General features: G+C 43.6%; 1 protein-coding gene across 4 annotated transcripts in view; it reads right to left on the bottom strand.

Moving 5' to 3' along the window:
- The window catches only part of LOC110491336 (transmembrane protein 94), a 33148-nt gene extending 19498 nt beyond the window's left edge, over positions 1 to 13650 (bottom strand). For 2 of the 4 annotated variants that reach the window (XM_036946120.2, XM_090201863.1), the window contains exons 1-8: positions 13482 to 13650; positions 12995 to 13056; positions 12337 to 12647; positions 2284 to 2409; positions 2052 to 2179; positions 876 to 1012; positions 401 to 688; positions 156 to 307 (exon numbers count right to left, since the gene is read on the bottom strand). In XM_036946120.2, the coding sequence (XP_036802015.1) occupies positions 156 to 307; positions 401 to 409 (161 nt within the window). In that variant the 5' untranslated portion in view covers positions 410 to 688; positions 876 to 1012; positions 2052 to 2179; ... (2 more) ...; positions 12995 to 13056; positions 13482 to 13650. The remainder of the gene's footprint in view (positions 1 to 155; positions 308 to 400; positions 689 to 875; positions 1013 to 2051; positions 2180 to 2283; positions 2410 to 12336; positions 12648 to 12994; positions 13057 to 13481) is intronic. The other 2 variants (XM_036946118.2, XM_036946119.2) reach the window with 1 other exon arrangement.
- Between the last annotated feature and the right edge of the window lie 223 nt (positions 13651 to 13873).

Raw genomic sequence — 13873 nt, 5'->3', positions numbered from 1 at the left:
TTCATGATTTGCGCAAACTTTCTCCTCGAGTTGAATTCTTGAACCAAGAATTGTTGGATATCAAACTAGCTCGAGGTGAATTATTACCTCAAACCCGGTCACCTCAAAATCAAAGTTTGTCAGACTGTTTAGCCTCAAGAGGATGCATTGCCCACCTGACGCTGTCGAGGATGGGCGTGCGGACCACCCTGAAGAGGCGGTGCTGCTGGGGGCTCTGGGGACCCCTCTTCTGGTCCCCCCGGGGGGAGGGAGGGGGGGAACGAGGTGGGAACATGTCCCCTGGCTCCAGAACTATATGATCGTCATCCTGGAGAAGGGAGATAAAGGTGAGACATCCACATAAGCAGTATCCACCTCCTCTCTCGCCTTTACCATCTACACCCCCCTCTTTCCCTCTCACCTTCACCATCTACGCCTCCCTCCCTCTCTCTACCCCCCTCTTTCCCTCTCACTCTTCATCCCTCTCGCCGTACATTGATGCCTCTGAGAGAAGAGAATGTCTCCTGTCCTGGCCGTAGTGCTATAACGTCTCCCTCCACCAGTAGGGACACAGGCAGGTTGACCAGGTTGGAGTCGCGGTAGGTCCAGTGGAGCGACCAGGAGGGGGAGGAGGGGGTGTACAGGTCAGGGTAAAGGGAGGGAGACCACCTCATCCCCTCACCCAAATCTGCCCAGCCCGACAGGTAGCCTGGAGGCGGGAGAGAGAGGGTGGAAGGGGAAATTGAAAGATAGGATCACTAAACGAGAATGGTGGAAACTTGTCAACCTCAAGTAAAAGTGTTTATTTCTTAATGTTTTCCCTCCATTTAAATGTCCAACTGTCAACTCTCATCCCATCTCCTCTCCTCCTTGCGTCATCCCCCCCTTTCTCTCACCGTTGAGCTGATTGATGATGCTGTTGAGCCGGTGCACCATCTCAGTTCTCCTCAGCCTCTGCTGTCGACCAATCAGCATGAAGCTCAGCGTGAAGAGCATCAGGAGGGCTGCAGCGTTCACCAACTCTATCCCAGAACTACAGAGAGAGGAGAGGAGGAGAGATATGATAGTATTCACAGACTGTTGGGGCTTCCTGTGTTTCAACCTTATTTTACAGTGAGGTTGCTCTGATAGGAACATTTGGGTTGAAGTCCCAGTCTAAACAATACCCACACAAGTCCCAGTCTAAACAATACCCACACAAGTCCCAGTCTAAACAATACCCACACAAGTCCCAGTCTAAACAATACCCACACAAGTCCCAGTCTAAACAATACCCACACAAGTCCCAGTCTAAACAATACCCACACAAGTCCCAGTCTAAACAATACCCACACAAGTCCCAGTCTAAACAATACCCACACAAGTCCCAGTCTAAACAATACCCACACAAGTCCCAGTCTAAACAATACCCACACAAGTCCCAGTCTAAACAATACCCACACAAGTCCCAGTCTAAACAATACCCACACAAGTCCCAGTCTAAACAATACCCACACAAGTCCCAGCCTAAACAATACCCACACAAGTCCCAGTCTAAACAATAACCACACAAGTCCCAGTCTAAACAATACCCACACAAGTCCCAGTCTAAACAATACCCACTCAAGTCCCAGCCTAAACAATAACCACACAAGTCCCAGTCTAAACAATACCCACACAAGTCCCAGTCTAAACTGTGTGGGTATTGTTTAGACTTGTTTAGAACGTTCCGGTCTAAACAATACCCACAATTTACAGAGGCCCAGTATAAATAACACCCACAATCAAAAAAAGTTGGTCCAATTGCCTGAATTGATACCATAACAATAAATAGAACGGCAAGTTCATAACATTAATGTGTACCACCGTTTATTCAAATGATCCTTTAAACTAATACTTCTAGTTTGATGGTTATAGTCATCAACTGTCCCATTAACGATCACCCATATTAGCAAACTTATGTCATATCAAACTTATTTCACATTTCTCTAGTATAGGTTACTTATCGTAATGAACGATATCAGCAAACGATATCGGTATGGTCTGTGTCGATAATGTTCTGTCAGTTGTCCCAGCTACACAGTCAAACACACCTGCCGTGCGGCTGGTCGCCATAACAACAGAGAAGTCCCACCACCACCAGCAGTGTGAGGGCGGCTCCCGGCCAATGGAGACAGGAGTGGCGGTTGCCATGGTGAAGGAAGCTTTTCACCCACTGCTCCTAAAATAACATCAACAAACAAAACAGCTCATTACGCTCTACAACAAAGTGTGTGTGCGTCCGTGTGTGTGTGTGTGTATGTGAGTGTGTGCGGTGGTATCTACCTGTGCAGTGGGTTGTTTGCCACGGCCTGTGGTCTGGTGCTGGTCAAGCAGGGTGGTGAGCTGGTCCCTCAGTGTTCCCAGAGCCTGACCAGTGGACAAGCCCAGGGTCCCCGCTCCCCCCTCCTCCTGAAACACACACACACACAAAATATATAGTTAGAATGCACAAATCACATTACAGTCAAGAACGAGTCAAATAGTTCAAAGGTCACAAATTCATGAACATTTATGGTACAAAAAGCACCTTGTCCACATAGCTTGGCTGCCCATGACCGCTGAAACAGAGCAGTACCTTGCTAGCTGCTTTGCCTTGGTCCTATGCACAGCTAAACTGAACTGTACAGTATAATTATCGTCACTCTAAGGAGCTAAACTAACTGAAGCCAATAGGATATGGTTTTAAATGAGCAGAGACTAGAGGTCGGCCGATTTCAAGTTTTCATAACAATCGGTAATTGCCATTTTTGGACGCCGATTACATTGCACTCCACGAGGAGACTGCGTGGCAGGCTGACCACCTGTTACGCGAGTGCAGCATCAAAAGGGCCTTGTGGCTGCAAGGAGCAAAGGTCAGTTGCTAGCTAGCATTAAACTTATCTTAACATAATCACTAGTTAAACTAGTAATATCAACCATGTGTAGTTAACTAGCTTGTCCTGCGTTCCATATAATCAATGCGGTGCCTGTTAATTTAGCGTCGAATCACAGCCTACTTCAACTTCGCCAAACGGTTAATGATTTAACAAAAGCGCATTTGCAAAAAAAAGCACAATGGTTGCACCAATGTACCTAACCATAAACATCAACGCCTTTCTTAAAATCAATACACAAGTATATATTTTTTTTAAACCTGCATATTTAGTTAAAATAAATTCCTGTGAGCAGGCAATATTAACCAGGGAAATTGTGTCACTTCTCTTGTGTTCTGTGCAACAGAGTCAGGGTATATGCAGCAGTTTGGGCCGCCTGGCTCATTGCGAACTGTGTGAAGACCATTTCTGCCTAACAAAGACCGTAATTAATTTGCCAGAATTTTACATTTTTATGACATAACTTAACAGCAATATTTCGGGTTGACACCCGTTCGATAACATACTTAACGGTTCCGTATTTCACTGAAAGAAAACTTTTTGATTTCGAAATTATCGTTTCCAGATTTGACCATGTTAATGACCTAAGGCTCGTATTTCTGTGTGTTATTATATTATAATTAAGTCTATGATTTGATATGATAGTCGGTATCGGATTTTTTGGTCCTCCAATAATCGGTATCGGCGTTGAAAAATCATAATCGGTCGACCTCTAGCAGAGATTGTTATGCTATAAATTTAATCATTCCTCTACACTGAACAAAAATATAAAAACAAATGTTGGTCCCATGTTCATGAGCTGAAATAAAAGATACCAGAAATTCTCCATATGCACAAAAAGCTTATTTCTCTCAAATTTTGTGCAAAAATGTGTTTACATCCCTGTTAATGAGCATTTCTCCTTTGCCAAGAAAAATCCATCCACCTGACAAGTGCGGCATATCAAGAAGTTGATTAAACAGCATGATAATTACACAGGTGCACCTTGTGCTGGGGACAAAAGGTCACTCTGAAAGGTGCAGTTTTATCACACAACACAATGCCACAGATGTCTCAAGTTGAGGGAGCATGACATTTGCATGCTGACTGCAGGAATGCAGTCATTTCTCTACCATAATCCTCAAACGTCCTTTTAGAGAATTTGGCAGTATGTCCAACTGGCCTCACAACCGCAGACCACGTGTACAGCGTTGTGTGGGCGAGCAGTTTTCTGATGTCAACATTGTGAACAGAGTGCCCCATGGTGGCAGTGGGGTTATGGAATGGGAAGGCATAAGCTACAGACAACGAACACAATTGCATTTTATCGATGGCAATTTAAAATGCACAGAGATACTGTGACGAGATCCTGAGGTCCATTGTCGTACCATTCATCCGCCTCCATCACCTCATGTTTCAGCATGATAATGCACAGACCCATGTCGCAAGGATCTGCACACAATTCCTGAAATATGAAAATGTCCCAGTTCTTCCATGGCCTGCATACTTAGACATGTCACCCACTGAGCATGTTTGGGATGCTCTGGATCAATGGGTACAACAGCATGTTCCAAATACTGCCAATATCCAGCAACTTCGCACAGGCATTGAAGAGGAGTGGCACAACATTCCACAGGCCACAATCAACATCTCTTAAGCAGTGTGTCACACTGCATGAGGCAAATGGTGGTCACACCAGATATGGACAGGTTTTCCTTGTTTTTTTTAAAGGTATCTGTGACCAAGAGATGCATACCTGTTTGACCAGTTATGTGAAATCCATAAATTGGGGCCTAATGAAGGCATTTAAATTGACTGATTTCCTTAGATGAACTGTAACTCAGTAACATCTTTGAAATTGTTGCGTTTATATATATATTTTCAGAATAGTTATGCGCAACAGAAGTGAAGCTAGCTGTAGAGGAACAGTCATACCTAATGTCAGTGGGTTAGGGTTACAATGGAAGCCAGCTGCAGAGGAACAGTCATACCTAATGTCAGTGGGAACCCAATCTTTTCCCACACTCTACAGACACCTAATTTCAGCTCAGCTTTGTTTTCAAGCTCCACATCCCACACAGCTATAAATAAAACGGACAATTCTCCAGAGTCAAGAAGCAGAAAATCCTCTAGACATGGACACACACAAAACACACCCGGACGTCAGAGCCTGGTTGACACCGCTTCAGCATCCTAACGCCTGGCTAGCCGGTCTCATCTCTCTCTGCCCTACACTGAATCTTGGTCTAGTTCAGCCACAGCCCAGTGCCAGCTGGACAAGCTCTGACTGAATGTGCCTCTGCAATGTCTGGCTAGATGATGCAGGAGAGTGTGAAAAGAGTGGAGGCATATGAAAGCTGAAAGAAAGAGTGCCTGGGTGGAAAGGAGAAGAGAAACTGTAGAGGGTTGTGCTTTGCAGTGTTTCCTCAGCAGTTGTTTAGTGTGGTGGTGCGCCACGACAAAATTACAGTCCACTTTTCCTCTGCAAACAAAACAAGTGATGAAAAGAAAAACTATTCTACTCTTGATGTTGTCAGAATGATCTGTTTACCTAGTCGGCTTGTGCGTTTTATGCCACATAAATATTCCTTGAGGAACAAGTTACGAGTGCTATAGGGAGGGAAACATGAAATTCTGACAAGAAGTCAACGCATAACAATTCTCGCAATTGCAGGGAAAACAGAAATGAATGGCCTTTGTTAAAAAGAGGACCCCAGCTTTCCAGTCCTACTTTTAACTCCTAAATATGAGCAAACTGCAACATTTTAAACCAAGACTTTTTAGCAGTGGCATGGTTAAGCAAGTTACCACTGCTATTCCCTGGGAGTGCATAGGGGAAAGTGGGGTTAAATGTAACATGGGTAAATTGTAGGGTAACATGGGGTAAAATGCCACCCGACCTCAAAACACTTTCAGTTGAGCAAGAGTAGTGGTCACCAGTGAAAGTGTTGAGGGAAAAACTGCCATGAAGTGGTTTCTGTGAGAAGTACAGACAGGGGGCGTATTACCCCGGGTGGTGGAGTGGCCCCAAGTTACCCAAACAAGACAGGCCTACATTATATTCAGTGTTTATGCAAGTTTTTGGGGACTTAAAATTCATCAATAGGATGCTAACTAGTTAAAATATCACATTTGGGATCTAGCTAATGATTAGCCCAACAGGGTAAATGCAGAGGCAACCCCATGCTTCAGACTATTTATTTATGCAGCATTAGCTGGGTAACAGGTAATAATGCGTATTGCTAATAGTATACCTGATAATATGGACCATGCATAGGCTATATGTGAAAATAATTTTAACAAATAATTTAACAATTTCTGGGAGGTGGAAATACATATTTTTCCTTCATTTTAGAGTAATAAGTCCTTTTAAAAAGTCACCTGAACTGAGCTTAGTCCTTCTACATAACAACCCCCAGACCCTTAAAACAAGGGGGGGGACCCAACCTTTGAGGGGTAGCAGGGAGTAGCAGCACTTGCTATGCAAACGTGAGTATAACTCTGGTCACGCAAATTGGAAAACTTCGTAAAAAGTAACATGAGTCTTCAATATCCCAGGTAAGAAGTTTTAGGTTGTAGTTATTATAGGAATTATAGGACTATTTTCCTCTATACCATTTGTATTTCATTAACCTTTGACGATTGGATGTTCTTATAGGCACTTTGGTATTGCCAGTGTAACAGTATAGCTTCCGTCCCTCTCCTCGCTCCTCCCTGGGCTCGAACCAGCAACACAATGACAACAGCCAACATCGAAGCAGCGTTACCCATGCAGAGCAAGGGGAACAACTACTAGAAGGCCCAGAGCGAGTGACATTTGAAACGCTATTAGCGCGCGCTAACTAGTGTCATGACGTTGGCCTTTTTGGGTATAGCAAGCCCATCCCCCTCTCCCTGCCTCCCCCTTGGCCTCCTTCAACTAGGCTGCTCTGGTCAGAGGTCGTAAGTTCCTGAGAAGACCTCATGGACACACAGTTATAGAGAGTAGTTTTTCATGGAGACAAAGGAAATCCTTCCACCTCACAGAACTTGAGGTACGAACAAATTTCATGTTCCGGAGAAAGTGTAAAAGATCGGTGAAGAACCATGCTACGAACTGGTCCGTTTGTAACGACTTGGGAAGCTCATGGGAGACGGTGTGGCCACATTACCATAACCCTGTTTATATTATAGCCCCAGATATAAGGTTTACATCTAATTGTTGTACAAGATGAATGAGTGAGTATGATACTGTTTACACAATTTTACAATGTGATTTTGGACTGTTTAATGAAGGAAAACTCAAAAAGGGAATTGGATTTGAACTAAATCAGAGGACCACCCCTGAGCCCAATTAGGGTCAGACATCCTGGAACAGCCCTTTCCTACCATTCCGAATAAAACCCAACTTTGAGAAATTATCACCAGACCAAGCTTACCTCAATTACGAGATGGCTAAAGGTGTAGACCATTGCTGAATCTTTTTAACTATACCATGTGGTTAAACTCAGACTATTGATACCGACAGAATAAGAACAAGTCTTTGATATTGATTACTAGTCTGCAGCTGGGAATTCGGCATCATTGAACGTGAAGAACGACAACCACCGAAACATTCATTCTATAACGAATGTCACTCTGAACAATCCCCTCTAACCACAACCGAGAGAGAGAGACGGACAATTCTACAAAATAAATTAACTTTTCACCAGCGATCAAGACGACACACTGAGCGTAAATATATACAGTGCCTTGCGAAAGTATTCGGCCCCCTTGAACTTTGCGACCTTTTGCCACATTTCAGGCTTCAAACATAAAGATATAAAACTGTATTTTTTTGTGAAGAATCAACAAGTGGGACACAATCATGAAGTGGAACGACATTTATTGGATATTTCAAACTTTTTTAACAAATCAAAAACTGAAAAATTGGGCGTGCAAAATTATTCAGCCCCCTTAAGTTAATACTTTGTAGCGCCACCTTTTGCTGCGATTACAACTGTAAGTCGCTTGGGGTATGTCTCTATCAGTTTTGCACATCGAGAGACTGAATTCCTCCTTGCAAAACAGCAAAACAGCTCGAGCTCAGTGAGGTTGGATGGAGAGCATTTGTGAACAGCAGTTTTCAGTTCTTTCCACAGATTCTCGATTGAATTCAGGTCTGGACTTTGACTTGGCCATTCTAACACCTGGATACGTTTATTTTTGAACCATTCCATTGTAGATTTTGCTTTATGTTCTGGATCATTGTCTTGTTGGAAGACAAATCTCCGTCCCAGTCTCAGGTCTTTTGCAGACTCCATCAGGTTTTCTTCCAGAATGGTCCTGTATTTGGCTCCATCCATCTTCCCATCAATTTTAACCATCTTCCCTGTCCCTGATGAAGAAAAGCAGGCCCAAACCATGATGCTGCCACCACCATGTTTGACAGTGGGGATGGTGTGTTCAGCTGTGTTGCTTTTACGCCAAACATAACGTTTTGCATTGTTGCCAAAAAGTTCAATTTTGGTTTCATCTGACCAGAGCACCTTCTTCCACATGTTTGGTGTGTCTCCCAGGTGGCTTGTGGCAAACTTTAAACAACACTTTTTATGGATATCTTTAAGAAATGGCTTTCTTCTTGCCACTCTTCCATAAAGGCCAGATTTGTGCAATATACGACTGATTGTTGTCCTATGGACAGAGTCTCCCACCTCAGCTGTAGATCTCTGCAGTTCATCCAGAGTGATCATGGGCCTCTTGGCTGCATCTCTGATCAGTCTTCTCCTTGTATGAGCTGAAAGTTTAGAGGGACGGCCAGGTCTTGGTAGATTTGCAGTGGTCTGATACTCCTTCCATTTCAATATTATCGCTTGCACAGTGCTCCTTGGGATGTTTAAAGCTTGGGAAATCTTTTTGTATCCAAATCCGGCTTTAAACTTCTTCACAACAGTATCTCGGACCTGCCTGGTATGTTCCTTGTTCTTCATGATGCTCTCTGCGCTTTTAACGGACCTCTGAGACTATCACAGTGCAGGTGCATTTATACGGAGACTTGATTACACACAGGTGGATTGTATTTATCATCATTAGTCATTTAGGTCAACATTGGATCATTCAGAGATCCTCACTGAACTTCTGGAGAGAGTTTGCTGCACTGAAAGTAAAGGGGCTGAAAATTTTGCACGCCCAATTTTTCAGTTTTTGATTTGTTAAAAAAGTTTGAAATATCCAATAAATGTTGTTCCACTTCACGATTGTGTCCCACTTGTTGTTGATTCTTCACAAAAAAATACAGTTTTATATCTTTATGTTTGAAGCCTGAAATGTGGCAAAAGGTCGCAAAGTTCAAGGGGGCCGAATACTTTCGCAAGGCACTGTATATTGATTGCAATTGTTCCCGACTGAGAGCGTTCATGTGTAAGGATTAGCATTTCAATTGTTATAGCTATCACTTTGTAGTGACTTCTTAGTCGACCCCCACTCCCCCTCGTCAAACAAGCCGCCATGCCGGTTCAGCCCACTAGGGCACATTCTCCTATCATTTCATGTAACCACATTTACCATGTTTGTTTGTTTGTTTATGCATTTCTGTGAATTACCTACTTAGTAATAAATAAATGGTTTAAGACAATTGATGTATGGATGACTCATAGTGAAGACGGGGTTCGTGCAGATAACCAACAATTTACGACGTTTGGAATGAGACTAACGTGAGGTACAGTAAATACTTCATTAATTCAAAAGATAAAATATCTGAAAAGTTATTTTAGGAAATGATAACTTTGTAATCTGAATATTTTTCCTTGGTGCCCTGACTTCCTAGTTAATTAGTTACGTGATTAAGTAGTTGATCGCGCAGTAACTAATTAGAGAGAATCTTTGATAAAAACTATAAGTCTTCAGTTAATGATATTAAAGACACGACACTAGCTAGCCATTTCACTTCGGATACGTCAGCCTCAACTCGGGAGTTGATAGGCTTGAACAGCGCAATGCTTGACACACAACGAAGAGCTGCTGGCAAAACGCATGAAAGTGCTGTTTGAATGAATGTTTACGCGCCTGCTTCTGCCTACCACCGCTCAGTCAGATACTTTGATACTTGTATGCTTAGTCAGATTATATGCAACGCAGGACACGCTAGATAATATCTAGTAATATCAACCATGTGTAGTTAACTAGTGATTATGATTGATTGTTTTTTTATAAGATAAGTTTAATGCTAGCTAGCAACTTACCTTGGCTTACTGCATTCGCGTAACAGGCAGTCTCCTTGTGGAGTGCAACGAGAGAGAGACAGGTCGTTATTGCGTTGGACCAGTTAACTTGCAAGATAAAATCTGTTGTTCTGCCCCTGAACGAGGCAGTTAACCCACCATTCCTAGGCCGTCATTGAAAATAAGAATGTGTTCTTAACTGACTTGCCTAAAAAATACAGATTTCCGATTGTTATGAAAACATGAAATCGGCCCTAATTAATCGGCCATTCCGATTAATCGGTCGACCTCTACTGTCTGCACTTGGGCTCTGTGTGTGTGGATGGCTCGATGGATGGGGTCTGTGGTGCCAGGCGATAGAGCTTGCCTGCGGGCTAAATTGAAATGCGATGCTTTGGTCATGGATCTGATTGTGGATCTGGGGGTCATTTTGGAGAAGTCCTGGAGACAGGCTTTCTTTGGAGGAGTGGACTGTGGATTTTGTTCAATGGGAAAGTTATTAAAAATAAATCTTAGGTTCCATGTTGTCACAGTTGCTTCTTGTTGAAGAGGCATCAGCTAACGTTAGCTTCCTCTGCTTCTTGTTGAAGAGGCATCAGCTAACGTTAGATTCCTCTGCTTCTTGTTGAAGAGGCATCAGCTAACGTTAGCTTCCTCTGCTTCTTGTTGAAGAGGCATCAGCTAACGTTAGCTTCCTCTGCTTCTTGTTGAAGAGGCATCAGCTAACGTTAGCTTCCTCTGCTTCTTGTTGAAGAGGCATCAGCTAACGTTAGCTTCCTCTGCTTCTTGTTGAAGAGGCATCAGCTAACGTTAGCTTCCTCTGCTTCTTGTTGAAGAGGCATCAGCTAACGTTAGCTTCCTCTGCTTCTTGTTGAAGAGGCATCAGCTAACGTTAGCTTCCTCTGCTTCTTGTTGAAGAGGCATCAGCTAACGTTAGCTTCCTCTGCTTTTTGTTGAAGAGGCATCAGCTAACGTTAGCTTCCTCTGCTTCTTGTTGAAGAGGCATCAGCTAACGTTAGCTTCCTCTGCTTTTTGTTGAAGAGGCATCAGCTAACGTTAGCTTCCTCTGCTTCTTGTTGAAGAGGCATCAGCTAACGTTAGCTTCCTCTGCTTTTTGTTGAAGAGGCATCAGCTAACGTTAGCTTCCTCTGCTTCTTGTTGAAGAGGCATCAGCTAACGTTAGCTTCCTCTGATTCTTGTTAGCTGATGCCTCTTCAACAAGAATCAGAGGAAGCTAACGTTAGCTGATGCCTCTTCAACAAGAATCAGAGGAAGCTAACGTTAGCTGATGCCTCTTCAACAAGAATCAGAGGAAGCTAACGTTAGCTGATGCCTCTTCAACGTTAGCTTCCTCTGCTTCTTGTTGAAAAGGCATCAGCTAACGTTAGCTTCCTCCGTTTCTGAATTAGTTTGTGGCCTTTTTTTCTAGCTGGCAAAATAAGTGAGCTAGATTGTTTGTGTATTACCAGATGTTGATAACATACCCACGTTTGTCACTGGTATTGGCTAGTAAATATCCGAAATCTTGCCAGCTAGACAGTTATAGCCGCAAGCTAAAACTAGGGAAAGAGGGAAGAGAGAATTTACTTTGTTTCATCTGCAGCTGGCTTGATAAAGTAATTTTACAGACTATAATTGCTCAATAAGTTGTGAATATCGTAGGAAAATCCTCAAAGCTTAGTGGGCATCAGCTCATCATGTACAGTAGGTTCACCGTGTGAATCATCTTGTGTTCGGTTTTCATATGCAGGGAGAATAAATTGTACAATTGTAAAGTAAAAAGTTAGAACCCATGTATATTCATAGTTGCAGGAAGTCATGGTACTGAGGGTGCTGCAGAACCCCCTGACAAATGACAATTCAATTCATATTATTTGAACTGATATAGTCTAGGCCTTTATTACTCCTGTATGACCCGAGAAAAATACTCCACTGCAGAGTGGGGTGACAGAAAGGGAGGAGGCTGAGAAGGAGAGCGGATGGTGTGGTTGCTGACACTTGTCAACCTTCGGCTCACTGCTTTAAAAGTACAGGCTCATGATAACGAGCTGACAGTCCAGTTCCTCTTTTGAGACACCAGACCAAAGACGGTTTCAATGTCTGTCATGAATATGTCACCAACATTTATTGGCCAACTTAAAAAAAAAAAACTTGGAAGAGCGGTCTGCGGGGATCAGTCAGCACACACACACACACACACACACACCCAGACACACACACACACACACACGTCCCAAGGAGTCTCTGTTTCACAAACAGCCCACTTCAGGGAGCCAGCTGACGTCGCTGGGCGCTAGGAAACTCACCTGCTTCTTATCCTGTAGCTCCATGGCAACCAGCGCAGCCTCTCACCATGCTCCGAGTCTCATACACACACCAGACGAGCATAGGCAGCGCCTTCACCCTCCGAATGTCCCCTCGATCCCCAACTTTGGCTGTCCCCTCGATCCCCAACGTCGGCTGGAGGACAATGTCACCCACTGGCCCCGCTATGTCAGCCTGCTCTGCCAGTCTGAGGGGATGACCACGCACGCCCACATGGACTCACTGCAGGGTACGCTGGGAGATGTAGTTTTTGAGGAGGCTAGTTACTGTAGTCACGAATGGCTGGGTAGATCTGTGTGGGGAAGAGATCAGTAAAAGGGAAAGAAATGATTACGGTATTGGTATATAGCAGTGATTTCATACCCTAGCTATAGGTCCGTGGGAAAGAGGCAGAGACGGATGTCTTTCTGACAGTTTCAGCTGAACAGGTACAGGAACCAAACCCAACTTGTATGATCCATTTACTTAACATGTATACATGGTGTAAGAATGCGGTCCAATAAGCAACTGGTGCAAACTACTGTGCACTTACGGAAAGACGTCATGAACTTATATAGCCAGCCCATTCACAACAAGAGCCTACGTCAGAAGCAGAACTATTCGTTGCTGACAGATGTACAATAGATTTAATGTACTCACTTTCTGCGTATGCTTATCCTTGGATTTCCTTGCACTGATTTGACCTGTACTTACAGTGTCTTCTATGGGAGAGAGAGAGAGGCGATGAACGACAGCCCACATGTCATGATGCTTTTATAGTGACTTCCGGTTTTAGTGTGCATACGGAGCTTATGGTTTCACATGCCATCTAGATAACTGAGAGTCAATGGTAGTGTCTGCAGATTCTGCCATGGAAAAACAAGAATGCAATGCACCTAGCTAAAACTTCGCACAATCAATGCTGTGTGACAAAAACACGTGTTAACGTTGCCAGCTAAAGCACTGTTTACGATTCATCGCCAGCTAGCTAATGCGAGCTAAGCTAGCTAGCGTTGCCATTTGTAACGTCAAGGTTCGTTTTCTTATCGATGTCAAGAGACGCCTGCGATAACTGGCAGTCGCACGATAAGCAATTTATAGAGCGAATGGCACCACTGTCAATGCGCCAAATATATGTCACACTCACGTTCAGGTTGCAACGAGGTCTGTCTCTCGTCACACCGTTTAAACCTCAATTTGATCTCGAAAAGTCCGTGTACAGTCCACTAGTGAAACGCCATGTTCGTGAAGGAGTGGCATTTCTTGTTGGAAGCTGTGAAGTACGGTTGTGATAGGTTGGGATTCCTGGAGGGCTTGCCATAGGTGGAATATTCTCTCGTTTGTTGATAAGGGTTTTGATTGACGTGTGTAGGAGGGGCGGCTGGTGCAAGTCCGATTTTTACGGTCTAGACACGAATCGATCGTTTTAGTTTAACTTATCCTCAATTCAATTTCAATTCAAGGGGCTTTATTGGCATGGGAAACACATGTTAACATTGCCAAAGCAAGTGAAATAGATAATTAACAAAAGTGAAATAA

The sequence above is a fragment of the Oncorhynchus mykiss genome, chromosome 16 (assembly GCF_057628025.1).
Source record: "Oncorhynchus mykiss isolate SJ-2025 chromosome 16, ASM5762802v1, whole genome shotgun sequence".
Taxonomy (NCBI): domain Eukaryota; kingdom Metazoa; phylum Chordata; class Actinopteri; order Salmoniformes; family Salmonidae; genus Oncorhynchus; species Oncorhynchus mykiss.
The sequence above is the reverse complement of the archived record's forward strand: the minus strand, read 5'-3'. Positions and strand labels throughout refer to the sequence as shown.